The sequence below is a fragment of the Aythya fuligula genome, chromosome 1 (genome assembly GCF_009819795.1).
Source record: "Aythya fuligula isolate bAytFul2 chromosome 1, bAytFul2.pri, whole genome shotgun sequence".
Lineage (NCBI taxonomy): Eukaryota > Metazoa > Chordata > Aves > Anseriformes > Anatidae > Aythya > Aythya fuligula.
Genome location: NC_045559.1, coordinates 118,858,248 through 118,879,409, shown reverse-complemented (window position 1 = coordinate 118,879,409; position 21,162 = coordinate 118,858,248). Strand labels below are relative to the sequence as shown.

General features: G+C 39.9%; 1 protein-coding gene across 1 annotated transcript in view; it reads left to right on the top strand.

Annotated features, from left to right (window-relative positions):
- The window catches only part of LANCL3 (LanC like 3), a 29,988-nt gene extending 16,732 nt beyond the window's left edge, over positions 1 to 13,256 (top strand). Inside the window, exons 2-5 of the mRNA XM_032195173.1 lie at positions 8,085 to 8,208; positions 9,631 to 9,828; positions 11,498 to 11,705; positions 12,729 to 13,256. Of these exons, the coding sequence (XP_032051064.1) occupies positions 8,085 to 8,208; positions 9,631 to 9,828; positions 11,498 to 11,705; positions 12,729 to 12,888 (690 nt within the window). The 3' untranslated portion in view covers positions 12,889 to 13,256. The remainder of the gene's footprint in view (positions 1 to 8,084; positions 8,209 to 9,630; positions 9,829 to 11,497; positions 11,706 to 12,728) is intronic.
- The last annotated feature ends 7,906 nt before the right edge of the window (positions 13,257 to 21,162 follow it).

Below are 21,162 nucleotides of genomic sequence, written 5' to 3'. Positions count from 1 at the left end.
AATAAATATATATATATATGAGACTGAAAAGCCTCTTTTTCTTTTCCATTACCCTGGGTGATTAAGATGACTGTATTGCCTATGATGAATTGAACTATAAGCATCTTTAGAAAGATTGTCAAGGAACTATCAATCTTTCTGTCCCCATCCTGTAGCTTTTACTTATTTCATTACATAGTTTTTCTCCAGTGTAATATTTTCTGTTTCTTTCCTCTTTTCAGCAATCTCACATGAGCAGTGAAATCACTGTTCTTGAAATTAGCGAAGCTTTAATGATGTGTACAACTGCAGCATGAAAATAGTATTTATGATAACCAGAAATTAGGTCTGAACCATACATGTTCTATACAGTAACTTGGCCACGAAGATACTTTATTGAAGGATGCAGTAGCAAAACATTAAACCATTTAAATAAGCTATATGCAAACTTCTGACCGTGGGCCAATACTGCAATGAATTTGTGTGTAGAGCACCCTCTTCAGGAACAGCTAGTTAACACGGGCTGTGGACGGCAGAGCTTTTCTTTTTCTTTTCTCTCTCTCTGCCTCTCTCTTTACCCCTTTCCCCTCTCTCCCAGAAAAAGTTATGCCAACCTTATGCAAGTCTGAGTTTTGTGGTACCTTTTGCAATGTAGCACCCAGCTGGCCCTTCCCAGCAGAGCCAGGTGTAGGAAGTGATACACAATGCCATTGTCTCTTTGTCTTTTTTAACCAAATACCAGTTTGAAGGAACTTTACACATAACTTACTATTTTCCCATAGAAAACTAGATTTCTGCATTAAATTCATCAGAGTTTAAAATTTGGTGGTGAGCTGGAAGTGTCCTCATTTCCTCTTTCCCCTTGCAAAATGTTTTCCAGTGCCTGATTTAACGTCTAGATTTAGTGGCACCTTCAAAATTAATTATGTCTTCATGTACTTGTCACTGGTCCAATGCATAATCTTAAGAGTTCCTAGCATGAACATTTCTCTTTGCACATTTATATTCCTCAGAAGTAAACAGTTTACATTTTATTAGACCAGTTACCTGCAAGATGCCGAGTGCTCTCCTTTCCAGAGAAATGAAAGAAGGAATGGAAGCCTTCTGCTCTTTCTAGAGACCTTCAGGACATCTTAAAATATGGCCTGTCAACTTTCTTTGGTTTCTGTTGTGCAGAGGTCTACGCTTAGGTCAACTTCCCAGTGAAAAGTATTAACCTTTACTGAGTATGTTGAGATGACATTCTGTCCATCTCATGTTGACATGCAGACGTGCCAACACTAACAAATTATTTTCCAATGAGAGGTCTGCCTGTAACAAATGGGAGCACCTGATTAAACTGGACTTGCATCGTTTCTGAGTGCAGACAAGAGGCACTGCCAAGGTTACTGCAGTGTCTGGGGAGGCTCTCTCATCCGTGTTACAAAGCTGTAATCTTTTGGAAAGGCTGCTTCATGAATCCTGTCTCCTGCTGCTCTGGAGCTGGAAGCGCCGGCAGTGTTCTTGTGTCTCAGCACAGGTTACATGCAGCAGCCAACTCAAGCACCAGGACAGCTCTGCTACTACACAGAGTACCTGTGGAACAGATGAAGGCACGGATTGACTTCCAATGAACTGGAAGACCCACTGCTGAGGGGAAGTAAGCTGATCCAAAATGCATGGGTAGAGCAGATGTTCCTTGCTTAGCTGTGTTAAAAATGGGAAAGGATCCTGGGGCAGCACAGCTACAACACACTGGGCAGCTTGTTCCTCAAACCTGAGTGCAAGGCGCCCAGCTTGGAAGATGTTTATACTCATAATGCATAATTGTCAGGAATACTTACCTTGAGCACAGCATAAACCCCCCTGTCAGGCTATGACAGCTTGGTGCTGTAGTTTTGGCATATGTTAATTACAGGACTCATGTATGGATGTGCTTTCTGACTGAGGCTAAACACAGCACAATTTTACCTGTGTGTTGCCAAAAGTTTGGGCAGGATTGTGTAATGTATAAAGAAGCCTTTCCGAGCAATGCGAAGATTGCTTCTCAGTTAATTTGCAAGTCTTACATTTGTACTGGTTTAAGTATTCTCTTTAATTCATGCTCTGAATTTCAGGTGCAATTCCAGGGACAGGTGCATAAAATGAAGTTGCTGTCTCTCTGTGCTCTCTGGTAACTCTAACCCCACTAGGCAGGACAGGGCATGCATCGGACATGGTGTGTAATCTCTCAGTAGATAGGCTGATACCTGCTCAGTTGCATTGGTTATCTGAACTACTCAGTAATCTTCTTCATGGCATCCTTCCTGCTTCACTTCTGCAGCAACAGAGCTGGATGTTGTGCTTCCCTGGTGCCTTCAGGTAAAGAGTGTGACGGGAACTTTCTGTTTCCTTCCCAGGATCTAGGAGAGCTGCTGTGGTAGGAGCAGCGAGCTGTATCCAGCCAGCCACCAGAGTGAGAGATGTTTGGGGCTGTCATGAATGGAGGAGGAAATAGGAAAGAGGAACAGGGCATAACCAGAGAAACTGACAAAAAAGGCTGGTTGTTCTTTTAACTTGAGTTTCTCAAGTGTTCACCTTGAGACACAATGAGTAACGATGCTCATTGAGTTTGGCCAGCTCTGTAGCAGCACCAGCTGCTCCCAGGCAGCCTGCTAGCTACAATAACAGCAGTGCTTCATCCTGTTTTGCAACACTTCATTTGCAGCCATGTCTGAATTTTTCCTTTTCTAAAGGAGAGGTTTAATTGCAAAAATTTTACAGTTTTATTGCTGTACAGCCCTGACAAGTGAGACCCGTGGAAAATTTTCTATGCTGTTAGCAATAATAAAAATGCTGTGTTGTCTTCTTTGCCAATAATATATAGTTCATCAGGAGTAAATGCACCCTTCTGTTTCTGTTGAAGTCATGATTAGTGACCCACAAAACAGGATAGGACTGACATTGCCATTTCCATGCTGCTAAGAAAAAGAACAGGGCTGAAAGAATTGAAAAATGGCATGTTAAAAATAAGCAGCAATGGGATCTATAGGGGAATCTGTTTAACTCAAGATTGCACTGGCAGTGAACTGGCATCATAACAGTAGTTGTGCTGAGTCTACACGTACTGTCCTGCAGTTGTGTTAACATGAGAAGTTTGGGAAATTATGCTCTCTAGAAAGTACTTTTGATGATACTACAGCATGAGACATGCTGCATTAGCAACAGGATCATTAGCACATCAGGAACTAATCTCATTCATCAAAAAATGTTTTCAGGAGATTTTTTTTTTTAATTGTTTTGTTATTTAGTGTATTCGACACTGTTTATAGGGAATGTGGCCAGCTGTAGAGCTGGAGCCGGGTTTCCCACATCAGTCAAACTGGAATAACACTACGGAGAGGCAGCCCCCTGTGTCTTTGTGCCCGCTACTCTTTCAGGGCTTCAGGTGTTAACATCATCTGAAAGAAAAAAATGCCTGTGACACTGCATGGAAAGGTCCCTGAGCAATCCCAAGCCCTGTCTTTGGTAGAAAAAGATCAAGCTCAGGAAGTGAACTTAGACATCGCACAGTGCAGTAAGGTGTCATTGAACTACCAGGATGGCTCCAGCACCTTTCTGCTCGAGTCAGCTGAAAAGAGATGTATCTTTGGACAGCATTTTTCAGTGTCATAAGTAATTCACAAGCTCCCTCTGCTGGGCTTCCAAAATATGAGACTAGTGGCAAAGCTCCTGTTAGTTTTTTTGGCTGACCCAATTCTTTCAGCTTATTTTTGATACTTTTTATGGCATCAGAAGAAGCATATGATCAAATTTGCGTACATGGCTTTTTAGAAGTTTGACATAGGTCTGATGGGCTGCATACATGCTCAAAAAATTTTACATGCACAGAAGAATCTAGTGGAAGGTTTCCCTGCCCACTTGGAGGGGAGGCAGGGGAAATTAGATGATCTTTAAGGCCCCTTCCAACCCAAACCATTCTGTGATTCTTTGAATAAGGCTTTTTCCATAATAGTGTAAGGGTACAAGTTACCTCCTAAAAGTACTGGTGCATCTATAAGCACATAATGATGCTTAGTATTCAGTAATGCCTTCTATGGCATACACACAAGAAATAGCTCAAAGGAAATAAATAGAGATACAAGAATTTAAAGTTTACAGCCATCAAATATATTCAATACCGTGTGCAGTTGTATGCAATAGTTTTTTCAAAGGGCAAATCATGAGCCAAGGGGTTTGTATCAAGCATTCAGAAGAATGATGAGGCGCTGAAAATGTTATTATAATCAGCAGCAAGGAGAAGCTAGTTCTGCTGCTTCTTTCTGCCTACTCCCCAAGGTGAAGATTTCTGTCTGCAGTTTTTGAAGCACATTTGTAGGGCCTAGCACTGTCATAATCAATATATTAATAAATCTCTCTCAGTACTTTAAACGGAGTTGTGAAATTATTTACTTCCAACTAAAGAATCTCAGGTCGAGAAAGACCTCTAACAACAAAAAAGCTTGATGCTCTGTGATTGATCTAGACATAGCCCTTCCTTGCTGACTTGTAACAAGGATTTACTGAATAAAGAACCTGGCTTAAGTAATTCACATATTTGTGGAATGCCTTAATGGAAGAAGGCATATTGTCTGGAGCAACACAGGAGAAAAGCATTTCTGGCTGTAAGTAGGGCTCCAAGGCATTGACAATATAGTGTGAATACTAAGCGTCATAGCACTGCTTAACTATTGTGCTTAAAGTAAAAAGCGTGTGGGAATGCAGCTGTCACCAGTGTGAATGGAACAGGGTTTTTAACAGCACACAGCAGCGCCATGCAATGATGTAAAACAGAAAATAAAGAACTCCACCAACCCATTGATATGGAAATTGCAGAAGAAATGTAGAATACATATGGAAATATATTTCAAATTATGATCTAGTGAGGAAACTGAAATGAGCACTTCTGATGTGACAGGACAGGTTGTGATGTCTTTAAAAATATAAAAAGCGCTGAAACATTAAAGGACTAGCAATATATCTCTTAACATCAGTAGTCTTTTGACGGAGTACTGACGTAATAAAGAATAATTTTACCTACTCCATAGCAAGCTCATATTAAACGACATCAAAGTTTATGAAAGTATAGCTTGAGGTAGCTTGATATGTGTATGGGGTTTTGTTTGTTTTCTGGGCGACAGATTCTCATATTGGCTTTATTCTTCATTAAAGCACTGTACAGGTTTCTCCAGAGGACGTGACAGCAATATGCAACTTATCCTTTAAAGACCTTGGGATGATCAGTCTATTTCTTTGCTGTCTCTAATTAAACATACTGCTTCAGTAATTCCCAGGGGCAAGTAGGCATTGTGACTACGCTGAAATGAAAATGAACTTCATGGCATCACAGTTAAATCGTCTGTGGTTATGATTAGCGTATTCTTTGATTGCTGTTTTGGTGATATGTTTTTTGCTAGTTTTTAAAGATGCTGAGATGGAGCATACAGATACTGCCCATAGTTTATATTTCTTGGCAAGATGAAAGATCTCTTGAGGATACAAAAAATATACAAGTATATACTTTTAATACAAATTTTTGGTTGAAATAAAATGTAGCATGCCAATGAGGATCTTAAGGGTGGTATCAGATCATTAAACCTTTGGAAGGCCACTAATAATTATTATGAGAGTCTCATCTCAGTGAATCATTTTCTAGAATAAGGAGCAAATATAAATGTCTCATATTTAAGTATTTTGAAAACCAGCAGCCTTATTCGAACATGTGGATTGAGGTGCTTGGCTAGAAGTATTTGGAGTCAGCACAAAATTCTTCTTATTTAGCTCTTAGTACACATCTCCCACGTACCTCATGCATACAGGCCACTCTGAGTGGCCAAAGAGAAGAAGGTTGCTTTCAAGATATACAGGTTATTTGCTTCTCCATTTTCTCTTCAGTACCGTGGATGTGCCTCAGGATGGGTTGATTTCTAACATCCATTCTAATCATGATTTTAAATATTAAGTTTTCATCTGGCTTTTCATGTTTGTTTGTTTGTTTGTTTCCATTCTCAAGTTGTTAGCTGACATAATTTCATTAACCCAGTCAAAAGGATATACTGTTTGTACACTTAGTGCTTAAGCATTCTGCTTCTTACTCTTAATTTACATTAGAAGATGGTGATGATACACATATTAGTAGCTGATACTTCTTTACACAGTGTCATGTAAGGCTGGATTTGGGTAGAAGTTGAATTCCATTTAAAAAATAAAATCAGCATTTTGAAATTGTCATTAATTCAATTTAAAAACTAAATGTGCCAAATATGAAAATAAGTTGATCAAAACATGGTTTATATTGAAATCCAGTTCATTTATTAAGTAAAGGAACCATTGCACATAGAAAATGAACTGATCTTGAGTTTTCTAATCAGCATGCATCTGCCTTCCAGCATTACAAAGAGGAGATCTTAACCTTTACTTTTATTCTTCAAGGGTTATGTTACTGATCCTGTACAAAGTAAAGGATTTGGAGAATTAGGTCCCAAGCTACAAGACTATAAATCAGAACCCTGGAGAGAGTGCAGTGTGTCTCTCTACGTCTGTGATCTTCTCATTTGCTTAGGATTTAAGCTGTTATTAAATTCAGTGAAGCTGAAACAATTAATCTTAAAATGACTGGAAATGAGTGAAGTCTCCAGATGTTAAGAGCTTATTTACTTCTGCTGCAGTTAAATGAAAGAACACTAATCAAGAGCAGAACTGGGTTGTTCTCCAGGTTGTACAAATTCGTTGGAGTAGCAGTAATAAAAAGCCTTGTTGTCAGGGAGTAAAGTAAGATGGACAAACAAGATTTTTCAGTGAATTTCTAAGTGATATTAACTATCTGTAGCATATCTTACTTGCCAAAGTGTATAGTTTATAACAAATGTTGCCTGCAAAATTACTGCAAATGGTATTTTTTAAACTTAAGTAATTGTAAGACCTCTGGTAATACAAATTACAAGAGCAAATGTGTACAGAAACATTTTAAATACATTGTCTTGTTATTCCCGTTAGTTTTAGGATTTTTATCTATCTTGTCGAGGCTATCCTACAGCCTTTTTCTTTTATGTGTCTCACTTTGCTTATTCTCCCTTTCTTTCCCGGTTCCCTTTTCACAAGTTGAAGTGTATTTTTGCAAAACACAGGTGACATACGGACTTTCCCCTAAAGCTAAAATGCTGCTGAGCTGAGCTGAATTATTTCAACAACCTAGGTACTTACTGGTCAGTAATGTGCACAAGTGGCTGACGTGGAGGAACCTGCAAATGATTGCAGTGAAATATGTATCATTAGAGCTGCAGTTAAAAGCTGTAAAACAGATTCCTTACTGGATACTTCAGGTCAGCAACTTGAAAAAGTTCATGTCTGGTGGAACAGGATTTGTCAATCCTATTTCCTTTCAACACACCTAAAAGTGAGGTGTTAGTCAGTTCCTAGCACTCCATTAAAACAAAGGCAGCATTGACTCGTTCTTGATGACAAAGTCCTGTAAACATAGCTAGCCTCCCTTCATAGGAATCTCCCGCACTTCATTTTTGTTAGCATTTCTGTAAAGTTACAAGGGGTGATTCTTGAGTAAGATGTTTCTGAACCCACATAGGTAGTGTTGATTTTCAATAAAGTCTAATACCCTCTTCCTTGCTTACTCTTTTTTTTTTAATCTTGTTTGAAGAAAAATCTGCCTTGCTCAGTATGTCCCAATAAAGCCTGTAACATTTACTTCTTCTCTAGGTATGTTGTCTTTTTTCTTCCCATCTTGTCTCTTCCTCCAGTCTCACAGCTGTTGTTCTGCAGCTTGCCTGATACTTGCTGTCTGCTTTCATCAGGTTCAAGTATCTCTGGGAAAGAAAGGCTCTTAGTGGGCCTCTTTTCACCTCTGTGCACCTAAGATTTGACATTCACTTTCCTGAGATGGGATCAAACTCTGTTTTTGAGAAATATTATGTACATTTACTGTATTATGTAAGTAACTCTTAACAGGAATGTACACTACAGCATGTTCATAAGATTAAAGGCAGTACGTTGTCTTGTGCACCAGGAAAATAGCACAGTCCTGAAAAATGTCTGAAATACAAAATTATTATAATAGACTTGTTTGTTTGTTTGTTTTTGATGTGTCTGTTTAGGTGCTGACCCCAGCGCAAATAAAATCAATTTGCCTGGCCATATTGGAATCAGGAAAGCAGTATGCAGTGAAGAAGAGGAAACCATTCCCACTCATGTATTCCTACTATGGAACAGAGTATCTCGGTGAGTAAAACACACCAAATACTTCAAAGCAATGCAGTGTGTAGATACTGAGCCAGTAGATGAGTCAGAAATAAAGTAAGTAAAATCTGTGGGATTTCTCCTGACTGAGCTGGGACCTTTTCCTTTCCTAAAAGTAGTGTTTCTAGCTGTGAAATGCTTATTCCTGTGTGTGAAAAAAAAAAAAAAAAAGTTTAATTTTCATTATTCTAAAATAGGATAATTGAACCTTTATACTTTTCAGTCTGGTTCCAGTTTGGGTCTAGCTGTGACTGAGATTATTTCTCTGCGGGTACATTAACTGTTTTAACAAGGCACAATCAGCTCCAGTTAGAAAAAAAAAATGTAGCAGCAGATATTTGAACAGATAGCACAATAAGAGTGTCCTCAAGCCCAGGAGGGTGTCTAGCACTCCTGACCCCCAGCTCCTGTACTCCAGCACCAAATGCAGCTTCAGCCTAGTGTCACGGCTTGTATCAAGCTTCCTAAATCGGCTGTATGGGATTGAGGAGATGCAGGGAAGGACTGATTCTAGAGCTAGAGGGTACAAAAGGTGCCTATACAGCAACAGAACAGTTTCATTCCCTCCTTTCTGCCCTGGTGCGTTTGCCCTTGGCAGGTGGAGGCAGGGAGAGGTGCTGGTCCCCATGCATATGTGGAGAAGAATTCTGGAGAGAAGTGTCAGGGGAGGTACTTTGTAAGCTGATGCTGCCAGGCAGGGACTTGGGGAGCATTTCTGGTAATTGCCATGCAACTCAAGCATATGGTCACCATCATGAGCAGCTTAGCTGGAGCACCTCTGAAGCACTGATGAAAAGTTGTTGAGCATATCACTAGTGGTGTCCTCAAGGCGCTGTGCCGTAGTGCAGAAAACGAGACTGGTTTGCAGATATTAGTGAGTTCTTTGGCAGGGGAGCAGACAGAGGTGTCACAGAACAATACTGCTCCACAGACTCTGGCAGGTACAGACAGTTCTTGCGCTGAACTTCAGGTTTTAGCTGGATGATACTCTCAGTCAGTAACTGGAAATGCCTTTTTTGGCCCAGTTTCAATTTGGGTTCAAGAGAGACTTCAGAACAATGGTTCAGACTCAGCACTGTGTCAAGAAAAATGATATCTTGAAACAGTTTTCAGTTAATGTTCAGTTTAACTTCATGCACAGAATGTCAGTCATGCCAGAGAGAGAGCAGACAAAATCCATGCATATTTTTCCTTAGCTCGGAGAACTGGAAAAGACAGAAGCAGTAACAAATCATTGTGTCATGCACCTGAAATGCTTTAATTTAAAGCACTGTTGTAACGTGCATAAAGAAGACCAAAGAGCCATGCTCTGGACAAGGAAATCAGTCATGAAAGAAAGATCCAGGGGGATGGAGGTGGCACCTAAGCCTACCCTCTCCTTTTGACTGTTGCTGTTCCTTGCAGGTGCAGCACATGGGCTTTCATCAATCCTTCAGATGTTACTTTCCTACTACGAGTACTTGCAGCCAGCAGATCAGGAGCTTGTGTGGCAGAGTGTTGATTTCCTCATGGACCAAGAGCAGAACAGCAACTGGCCTCCTGAACTGGGGGAGACGATCGAGAGGGAGAATGAGCTTGTCCACTGGTGTCATGGAGCTCCAGGTTCTTTCCCCATTGATGCTATGCATAGCCAGATTCTGATCACACTGTTTTTCCACATTAGGTGATGCCATGAAGAAGATAATCTCAGGTTAAATGTCACTGATTTTGGCATTTTATGAGATGGAGGTGAACTATTTAATCTTTTTTCTTGCAGTTAATAGTGTTTTAATTATTGCCCAAGCAGCTGGAAGGGTAGGCGTGCATCCTACTTTAGTTTATAAATGTATGTGATCGTAGCTGAAAAAGTTCTAGGGATCTGGTTGTAATGCTGAGCACTGACATGCAGAAAAAGGCCTGATCCATTAAGACTTAGTTTGGGTTCATGAGTTAAGGCTGATCAGAATCCAGTCTTATACCCTATCAAGTTTGGCAAGTAATGCTGTATGTAGAAATTGCTCTTTTAACCCCAGGCAGAATTTTGTTGCTGACCAGTCCTATTGGTTTTGTAACATGAACATAGGTTACAGAGAAGCTGACTTCTGTTCAAGAATGGCCTTAAGCATTGAGGCACTGCTTTTAAAAGTTTCTGTTTAAATTACAAAAAGTACATCATAATTAATATCCCTCAAATGTGCTTTCTGCTGATGCATTATATTTTTATTGGTATGATTAAGGAACAAGCTTCTTGCTCTTGCACTCTAATGAAAACGTTTTTTTTTTTAAGACAAAAAAAGTGACTTCTATGGTGTGGCTGGCCTAGTGATGAAATCTGAGAGGAAATGCCCTCTTTGTTTCAGTTTCTTGAGACTTTGATGTGGGTTTAACTATTAGTGGAAACGTAGTGAGACTCAGCCAAGGTGACAGAATCCCAAAGGGCATAAAGAAGTTAATTTAGAAAACATTTAGAGACATCTAAATTCATTAATTGCTATTGTTCTTTCCCAGAAATTCCTTCATCCCATCACTCTTCGTGCGTAATAAAGCTCATATAGCTTACAAGTAGCTTTTTAGCTACTTCAGTGTATTTCATATTCAGACCCCAAATGAGCTATTCAAAATATTCCTTCAGGTGCTTGATTTGGTTATATGTCATATGCATTCTTTTAGGGTTACCATGAACTAAACAGTGCAATGCTCTGTTGAAGATTATGATTAAATTATTTGAATCCCTCAAAAAATAAGCTGAACAGCATTTTTTTACAGAAGTTTGTATTCATAACTGTTCATAACCAGAGTAAAGCAACGTGTGCCCTACTGAAGAGAAGACAAGATTATTTTCTCAAGAAAAATGGTATCTGTTGCTAATGCAAGAAACTATATTGCCTGTCCTGCCCATCCTTGTTTTTCTGTCACTGTAAACCGATGAGGTGAATGGGGATTTGAAATGGGTAAAAGGCAGTGGTAAGAGTTTATTGTTTTCAAGACAGAAGTGTGACTACTGTTTTAAACTGCTGAAGGACTGGGAATATTAGAGGGAAACCTGAAATTAAGTACAGCATTGAAAAGACTGAAAGCGGTGTTTTCACACAGAGTGCGAAAGTGCATCTTACCTTGTGCTTTTTAGTGTAGCAGATACTCTCCCCTCCACATGTAGACATGTAACATTGACGTGTGTAGAGCATGAGACTGCAGGTGTATTGCATGTCAATCTACTACGTATTCATGCGTTATCTTTGTTTTATTACATGTACTATTCATAACAAGACTATTTTCATTGCTGTTTCCCTAGGCATTGCGTATCTGTTTGCCAAAGCTTATCTGGTTTCCAAGAAGCCTCAGTATCTGGACACTTGTATCCGCTGCGGAGAGCTAACCTGGCAGAAAGGCCTGCTGAAGAAGGGACCTGGCATATGCCACGGAGTGGCTGGTAGTGCTTACGTGTTCCTGCTGCTCTATAGGCTCACTGGGAACTCAAAATACATCTACAGGGCACAAAGGTTAGCATTCCTACCCGTCTGGATTTAAGGTAGCACCAGACAGCCTCAAAAACTGAATTTAAAGCTGCTCAGGGGCTGCTGTCCCAGCCTTCTGGTGTACTGGGAGCGTTGGGGTGCAGGCCAGCCTGCCTGTGGCGGCAGAGGTGACGGCATTCACTTGCCTTCCTCCCTGCCCACAGCCTGGGATCCCTGCAGAGGGAAAAGAAGGAATGGCCCATGGCCAGGCCTCGGCCTGACCTGAGGTCAGAAACCTGCCAAGCTGCGTACACAAGGCCAGCAGCAGGGTAGGATGAGATACTGTTCATCGTATTGATTTGTTCTGGTTTTCAGAGCATTTCACGCTATCCCTGACCACTAAAAGTGGAAAAGAAGTGCAAGACCTGCTGTGTTGTGTATTTTACATTTTTTTTAATTCACCATGCCCAGTTTGACATTGTCCTATCCAGCTTACCTGGTGGAGTCAAGCCCAATTTGGTTGATGCAGGAAAGTACAGCCCAATGAGAATTGTCGTAGTGCTGCAGTTATCTTTGATTTATATTTCTGTCATTTATTATACATTTAATATGATAGTATTCTGTGTTTGTTACTGTTTTCTTTAATGCAAAGAAGTAGTTTGGTAATTATGGTGACTTATTTTCAGCCATGTTCTTGGAAGTTTGTTATTTCAGCTTTATATAATTTGTTGTGTCGATTCAAAACATTGCTTGAGTCTTGCTGAAAAAACAATCAATATAAAAGTTATGAAAAAATATTTGCTTAATGATATGCATTATAGAAATCAGAACAATGCGTAGGTGTCGAAGCACAGCACATCTAGAGATCACAAAGGCTTGAGTCTTCTGAATCTAATGGACCTGACTTTAGAGTGGAAATCAAATAGTGTAAAAATTGCAGATAAGGTTAAATAATGAACCTTTTACTCTTTTAATTGTTGAACATTATTAAAAAGATGCTTTTAAACAACAAGGAAGTAGATATACAGGGACAACAAATAATAACAATTTTTTTTTTCTGTTTTTTAGGTTTGCAGAGTTCTTATTTACAGAAGAATTTAAGGCTGGTTCCCGGGCATTAGAAAGTGTATATAGTCTGTATGAAGGCTTCTCGGGAACCGTGTGTTTCCTGACTGACTTGCTGCAACCCAACCAAGCTGAGTTTCCTCTCTTCAGTGTCTTTGTCTAGAGAATAGCATTCTTCTGGGCCGCATCCCATTGGCAACGGGAGAGGGCACCTGCAGTTTCACTTATGTGTCGGGAGAGGTTATTTACAAAAAACAAGCCAGTGGTACCACTAATGCTAGCCTTAATGTAGCTGGGAGTCAGGTGAAGGAGTAAATACTCTGGGGCTTTGGGAGGGAAGCATGTGACCAAAAAAATGGGTCAGTAAAAAAGGGGGGAAGTGATTAAATCTGACAGGGGTAGATATTTATCTGTAATAAGAAGTAAAATCTAATTATTCAAGTGAGAGAGAAAGGGGAATTATCAAACTTTTAATTTGGTGGTTACACAGGAGAATAGAAAAGGCAAGGTAGAATTACAGGGACATGCAAAGAAGGAAGAAAATGATACATCCAGAATGTTTTAAAAAGAGACCTGTAAAAGCAAGTCTTCTGCAGCGATGCACTTAACGGGGAGGGTGTTGTAGATATGTCACTACACTGCACAAAGGCAAAATCTGGGATTTTCTACCTAAACCACGTTTACTAGTACTAGTACCATGTATTAGAAATACCTGTATCTTGGAGCTCTTTCATCATCATATGCATATAATGATAGTTATGTAGGTAGCTACATATTCAGCTGGCAGTTTCACAGGTTCATTTCAGTGAGTGGGGTCTCACGTATGTAAATCAGGACTGAATTTGACCATTCTTTTCAGAGCACAGTCTGTGGTAGGGAGCTGGTCTCCTTTACTGATTTATCGTAACAGTGTCACTCATCAATACCTTCCCTTTCACAGGGAAGATGAGTGGAGCCGTGGAGGAGATTTAGATGAAGAAGTTAAATAGCAAAGACACAGCAGGCAGGTGCTTTCTTCACAGTACAGCATTGCTAGATAGGTATTGTTCAGTGATACAAAAGCTTCCTTTAAAAATTAATTACCTATAGCAACACTTCTGAACTAAGACATACATAGTTCAGAGAATGGAAAAACTATTTTCCTGATGAATTGTTCATTAAAGACCCTGCAAACTGAATGCAAACCCTTGGTGGCATACTGAGCTTAAGAAAAAAATGATAACAAAACTGCTTCTTCTCCTGGTTAACAGAATAATATATATGCCCAAATTATTTCTATAGAAATAATGATTTCCTCAACACTAGTTGCACTAGCACTTAAGGTTGCAATTATATCCAGTTTTATACATATTATATATATATATTATGATAATTAAAAACTAAAGAAAATATGTAATTTGTACTAAAAATATAAAGCCAATACCTATATTTAAATATTTTTATTTATTTTTATTTATATGGGAGTAATGTAATGCAATTACCTTTTACAGATAGATTGGGAAGGCCAGTACGTCAAAGATTGCAGTTAGAGTGAAAAAAAACTGACCTCTGTGCACTGCCAAGCATTGCAGTCTCTCTTCCTGCATTCTTAACTGAGGGAGATTACAATTTATTTATTTTTTATGCCTAATGGATTAAAGTTCCCATTTGATTTCAGTGGGCCTTGGTCAGGCTATAGCATGGAGCCAAGTCTTGCAATCCTTCCATATTTTAATATTGTAATCCTATTTTTCCTCATGCCACTCTTACTTTAACTTGATGACTTGCATTATTATGAGCTGCAGATTAGGATTTCTGCTATTTGTCTTGCACTGTGCAGCTCTAATTAATTATTTAAACATAGAAGTAACCATATTTCACTGGTGACTAAAGCAATGTAGTTCTGTATCTGCTTAGCAAGTATTTGGGAATCTTCTGATGAATGTTAAAATTCAATATACATTTGTTACAGGTTTATTTGTGGGATAAAGGGTCTTTTAAGGAAGCCATTACTGTCACTTCATCACTGTGAGCAGTGAGATGTGTACAATTTTTGTGTACAGTTGTTTCATAGAGAGGTACACATGTGAGGCTAAATCCAGAAGGGAATGGGAAGTCCATGTGCTCTGCCCAGCCATGTTTAAAAGCACCTGTTAAATCAGAGCAAAGTCCATTTTCAGCAGTGCAGATCCTGAGCCCATTGGGATTCTCCTCTAGTTGCTTACTGTAATGCATAGGGATAATCTATTTCATAACCGGAACCTTTTTACACAAAAGATGAAGGAAGGTAACATGTGGCCTATCCACTTTTTCCCCATGACCAACAACATCTCAGTCTCAATTTGTATTGCAGGGTAGTGGCACTCAGCTAAAATGTGTAAGTAACATTTGTGTCAGAGCATTTAGACAGCTATTGCAATTGCATTTTATCTTATCGTAAGACAGAGAAATAAATGGGTTCTGCCACAGTCTGGCACAGGCTGTTGCAATCCTACATTTATTGCCAATTATTTTATTTATAGATGCAAACAAAAAACAAACAAACAAAACAAAACAAAAAAAGAAGCCTAGTGTTCGGATAACTACACAGTCAAAAAAAAAAAAAAAAACAAACACAAAGAAACAAAAATTAAGCCTTAACAGAATCTATGCCTATCAACAGAGTAATCATGACCTTTCGATTTTCCCAGCATGCACTTTTTAATTTTCACTATGCCAAAGCATTTAATTTCATCCATTTACTTGTTTATTTGTCAGGAGATGCTTGAAGGAGAAAACCTTTGCCAAAACCTCAGTAAGTCTAGAGCACAATAAATAAATATAGTAGTTTAGACCCTGAGCAGGTCGTGAATGCTGATATTGTAACATACACCACATATATGTTAAAATTTACCATAACAGTAGTAGATAAAATCGCCCCATTTTATTATGCTTAACTTCCTACCGTCGTTTATCTTTTAATATAACTCTATAATAATCTAAATCTATCTGAAGAATTCAGTGCCAGTTTTCTGGTGCTCCCTCCACCCCACCCCACGTCTCTTTGTAGATTTGATTTCTTCTGATTTAGTTTCAGAGAAGGTTCAGATCTGCTCTGTGTTGCTTTCTGCAGCACCAGCAAAACAATCTTCTGTGTCTGCAACCCTTCTCCGCATATGAAGCCATGTGTTTGGCTTCATTTGATACTAATCCTATGAGAAAGAAAATGCTCACTTGATAGGTTCAGCAATGAGAAAACCCATGCAACCACCCAGTTTTCAAAATCTAGGTCCCAACTCTCTCTCTGCAAGTTCCACAAGTTCAGCACTGAGGTCACCAAGAGCAACACACAAAGTGTATTTACTAAAACTTAAGAAATAAATCATAGTAACATAGACATCCAGTCTCATAGGATACATTGTGTAAAATCTTGGAATATAGTGACTCATCTGTCACATTGTATGTGTCAGTTTGAGCTCACTCTTACAGCTTTGTTGCTTTTCTTATCTGACGCAATTGGACTAAGGTATGCGCTGTAGTCACAGCTTCTGAACAATGTCAGTATACCCTAGGGCTCTTCTGAAAATACCACTCGTTAAATGGGCACGGTTTTCCATCTTTTTCCTACTTCTAATCTTCTAATTGCTATTTTTCCTTCTTACTATTTTACACATATGCTGTTGCAACCTTTATTTGCTGCATTAAATGCATGGACAGGACAGCAACCTGAGTAGAGCCATTGGCACTTTTTGGTGTGATAAAAAATAAGGTCCTTTGTGTTCCTTTTGTACTGCTCGGGGAAATCAATTGCGTGTCCTTCGCTAGATATTCTCAGCTGGATGCTGCTTCCTCCTGCTCCAAAACCAAGCCTAATAGACTGAAAAATTGTATTTCTGAACAGATTGTGCCATGGTGCTGTGACAAAAGACTGTGATACCAGAAACTTGAGAAGCCTCTTTTAAAAGTGTAAAACACAAGTTACTGAGTCACGTTTGCACATTAGTCTCTCTACTGTGTTAAGTTTCTAAAGCGTAGGCAATAGGAATTTAAGTGATATAATAGTATTTCTGATTATGCAGTTAAAGCAAAAGGGATGCATTGTGCTGGTATTGGTGCTTATTTGTGATGTACCTGTGTTTGTGTGGTGCTGTTTGTGAGTAAAGCTGTAGATTACAAAGCAGTTTAAGGACCTATATGCTATCCATGACTTTTGGTAGGTCATCCGTAGATTACTGTCATAGAATAATTTTGAGGGAAACTAGATCTGTGATGTCAAGATTTAGTGATTTTAGCATTCATAGAGCCACATGCAATCCGTTTCAGCAACAGTACGGTTCTAATGCACACATCTTATTTTTTCCCTGCCATTTACAACTTCCCAGCATGATAATGATTTTGTTTTGTGCCACTGCTTTCAATATCTGCTTTGTTTGCACCGTTGTTTCCTTCGGTTTCCCTGCCTTTCTTTCCCAGTCTATGGAAAGACTTCTAACTTTGGAAGGCTAAACAAGCAGCCTGGGTCTTTTATTCTTGAAAATAAGATCAATTGATTTTTGCCGAAGAGGAGTGTTCCACTTATTTGCATTACATTATTTTTACGCTCCCAGGTGGTCTCTTCTCACTGGCTTGGCCGTTTCCCAACTGCTAAGGAAAAAACATTATATTGTAAAATAACTGTAACCAATGATATGCATCATTAAATAAAACAAAAGGGGAAGACTTGCTAGGCAACACATTCACTTATCTAGGATCTCAATCAGAAATAAGGGAAGTAACCAAACCTCCCCAAATACGCATTGAAATAGTTCTAGGAATTATGCACAAGTGAATGCAAGTGAAGTGGTCACCCTCATTGCCACTCGGTGAAATTAAGTAATGCCACTCTGGTGTTCTAATAATAATTACATGGACATTAAGTGAGCATGATAACATTGATTTTTTTTTAATCCCATGGAAAAAAAATAAATGTAGGTATCTGATATATTCAAAAATGTACAGGTGCAATGTGTACAAATGGAAACTTTCATGATCAATCAGTTTTTTGTATGTGAAGCATTACCTGCATATACAGTTATAGCATCTACCAAGATACTGCATGTTTTATGCAAACAGCAAACTATTTTAGCATATGCATGCATTTTGAGAATATAACCTTGTTATTTGTCTTGAAATTTTGTCCTATAAGATCCATGGACAGAGTGTATCTCAAAGGTCTGCCAAATAAATCTCAGGTGCAGTAATTTCCTACATACATTGAATATTCACTGACATGAGTGCATGTTCTAATCTGTAGGAAAAACTAGTATATCAGGAGTAAGAATTGCTCTGTGGATTTTAAAGAGTAATCTTCCTGTGAAAAATTACACAGATGAGCAATTGTTGTCTAACAGCACAGTTCAGATTGCTCTGAGTTTATACAGAGATGTCCTGGATTAAGTAGGAAACGGCATAAAACTAAATTAAAAATAAATAAGAAAATGACCAAAAATCACATTACTGACAGAATGACATACTTCAAAGCCATAACCCAAAAATGCTCAGGGTCCACAAAACAATACAGCAGTTTAGGGATGTGAATAGGCATTTTCCAAGAGAATAGCACAGTTTGCTGTGGTACAGTATGCGCTGTACTTAACAGGTTATAGCTGCCTTGAACTCTTCATTGTCATTACAGCAAAGTCATCATATGCTGAGAAAAAAAAATCTGCCTAAGAAGGAATTGCCTGTAGCTGAACCTACTGCCTACCCCTATCATTTAATGGAATAAAAGGGATGTACATTATCAATGCTTACAAAGTGAAAAAAAAAAAAAGCCAACATGCACAAACTTTTTGACCTGTCTTTCACCTAATAAATTTTCTGATATATTTATACTGTCAGTGATGTCACTGTTAGTCCTGTACTCTGTATATTTAAAACTTTACATCACGCTCTGGAAAAAAAAAAACAAAAACAGTTAATCCATAAACAGCAATCTGTTTGAAAATACATACAGCTGCATTTATGTTTAACATGTACAAGGAGGGTCCCTTGGCTTTGTTCAGTGCATGACCCAATAAGAAGGTGAAGGCATTTAGGTCAAGCGCAGCAATACCAACTAAAATGGCAGAAAAATCATTAAAAACTTATTTTGACAAGTGGTAAAATGATATTTGAATTAAAGATCTTTTGTAATGCAGTGATATTCATCAACAATACTGCATGATTATACATACCCAGGTTAGATGGGGCTTTGAGCAACCTGGTGTGATGGGCGGCGTCCCTGCCTGTGGCAGGGGGGTTGGAATTAGATGATCTTTGAGAGGTCCCTTCCAACCCAAACCATTCTGTGATTCTATGATTAACACATACTACCAGAAGTCCCGAAGTTAATGATAATCTGTAATGAACAGAAAACAAATCTTATTCAAATATTTATTCCTACTTCATACCGAAGAGAAAGGCTGTCTGACCTGAAACTGGGCTCTGTTTTTGTCTTCATTACCATGACCACACAAGAGAAGAAATATTTCTAACAGTCTAATTTTGCTAATGTTTTGGCCTCATGCTTTCATTTTCAGGGCCAGATATGCCACCCACTGATGTCAATGGTGAACCTCCACTTGATTTCAGGCATGCAAGGTTAGGGCCTTCCACATGTGTGAAACTGGGGCAGAACTGCATCATTCTGGGTCCCAAACCTGCAGGCTTTTCTCAACATGAGTCCTTGGTATTAGCGAGACTTGTTCGTACAGTAAGAGGAAAGCACGTGTGCTTGTATATGCGGGGCCCTATCTGATAGCAGTTTTACACCCATTTTTACTCAGTATGTCTGCAATATGCATGAAAGCCAATACCAATTAGAAGTGCAGGGAACTAAATGGCATTACCAATAAAGGGTGTAATTTCACATCTAGTTTGTGTTGGCGACACTTGAATATTCAGTATATTCCAACATAGTGTTGATTTGAGTACATGCTGCACCCTAGATTCATGTCTCAGTGTAATAGCCATCCGCAGCCATACTGTGGTACAGTCCCTTTAGAATCAAGGTGATTTGATTCTTTAGAAATGCACCTTATTGTTTAAAAGCAGGACCCCTGCTCTTCTGATGTTTTAAACACTGTGATCTTTCAGAATGTGTTTATTGTATTAGTTTTGTATTGTAGATTATGATAGAAAATAGATTTTATAGCTTTTTAAAAGCAGAGATAATACTAAGCTTCATAGTGGCAGAACAAACTGTGTATATCCGTAATATTAATATTAAAGCTGTGACTATATTTTGCCTTAAATAAAAGCCCAACTTTGAACAGTATGATTTTGTGTTGCATTGGTTAATTCCTCATCTTCCGGTCAATTCCTTATCTTCTTTATCACCGGCAGCTTTCCTTTCTGGAGCAGTGACTCAGGCATCCAGGGCTTTCAGCAGTACTGTGTTATCAGAGGTAAGAATCATTTCTGTGAGAATTAGGCAAAACATCCAGGCTGCATTTAGTGATTCAGCAGAACTGTCCCATGGTTGTGTCACAGGAGGTAACAGAAGACAGGCTGCTTTCGGGCTGTGGGTTGAAGCTTGCCGCTCGGCTGTTTATTTTCACCCTGCTTCGATCCCAGTAAAAGCCCTCCGTTCCCAGTACCAGAGCACCACAATGACCTAGGTGCACCCAGAGCAAGGTTTCCCCTTTGGCATCATCAGCTGAGCTCCGCTAGAGGTGAGTGATGGGACTCGTGATTTGCCAGTGCAAAGGCAGTCAAGAAACATCCCAAACAAAGTGTTATTGGCACTTTTTCTATAAATCTGGTGACAACCTAAGTAGCATTACAGCCTATTAGCTGGCATGCAGAAGTAGCTATTAGTGCTGTGCCATTAATCGGCTAAAAGGATCCCAGACTCCACATCTTCGCCTTTCCAGCGTACTCCTAATAGGTCTCTGGTTCCTAGCTGATCTGCTCGGGCAGGTCTGCAGCTACCCGGGCAGCAGCCAGGAGAAAGAGGAGTTTGGAGGGGAGAGCCGGGTGGGCATGGACCGAGGGTCTGCGCCGAGAGGCAGCGACTGAAGACCCCTCCTCTGCACTGCGTGCAGGCCCGAGCTGATGCCCCAGGAGCTTTGCATCTTGCCAGGTGTTTAGTTTCAGGGTGTTTCATCTCTCCAGGGGTGTTACGGAGAGCCTGCAAAGGCCAGCCTTGCCCCTTGGGCTACACCTTTTGCCACCCGCAGCGTGCCCTGAGCCACATCCCGAGCTCCGCAGGGGAGAGGGACGGGCAGGGATCGTCTCCTGCCCCCTGAGGAGAAAGGGGAGAGGCTGTGGGATGCGCACACCGCCCTACAGCGGCTCTCGCGGTCCACCCTTTGGGTTTTGTGGCCACGGGGGCGTGCGAGGCGAGGCTGAGGGGGGAGCGGCGGCGCCGGGCGGCGGCCGCGGGCCCTGCGGCCCCCTCTGGCGGGCGGCGGCCGCGCTGCGCGGCGCCCGGTCCGTGTGTCGGTCTGTCCGTGTG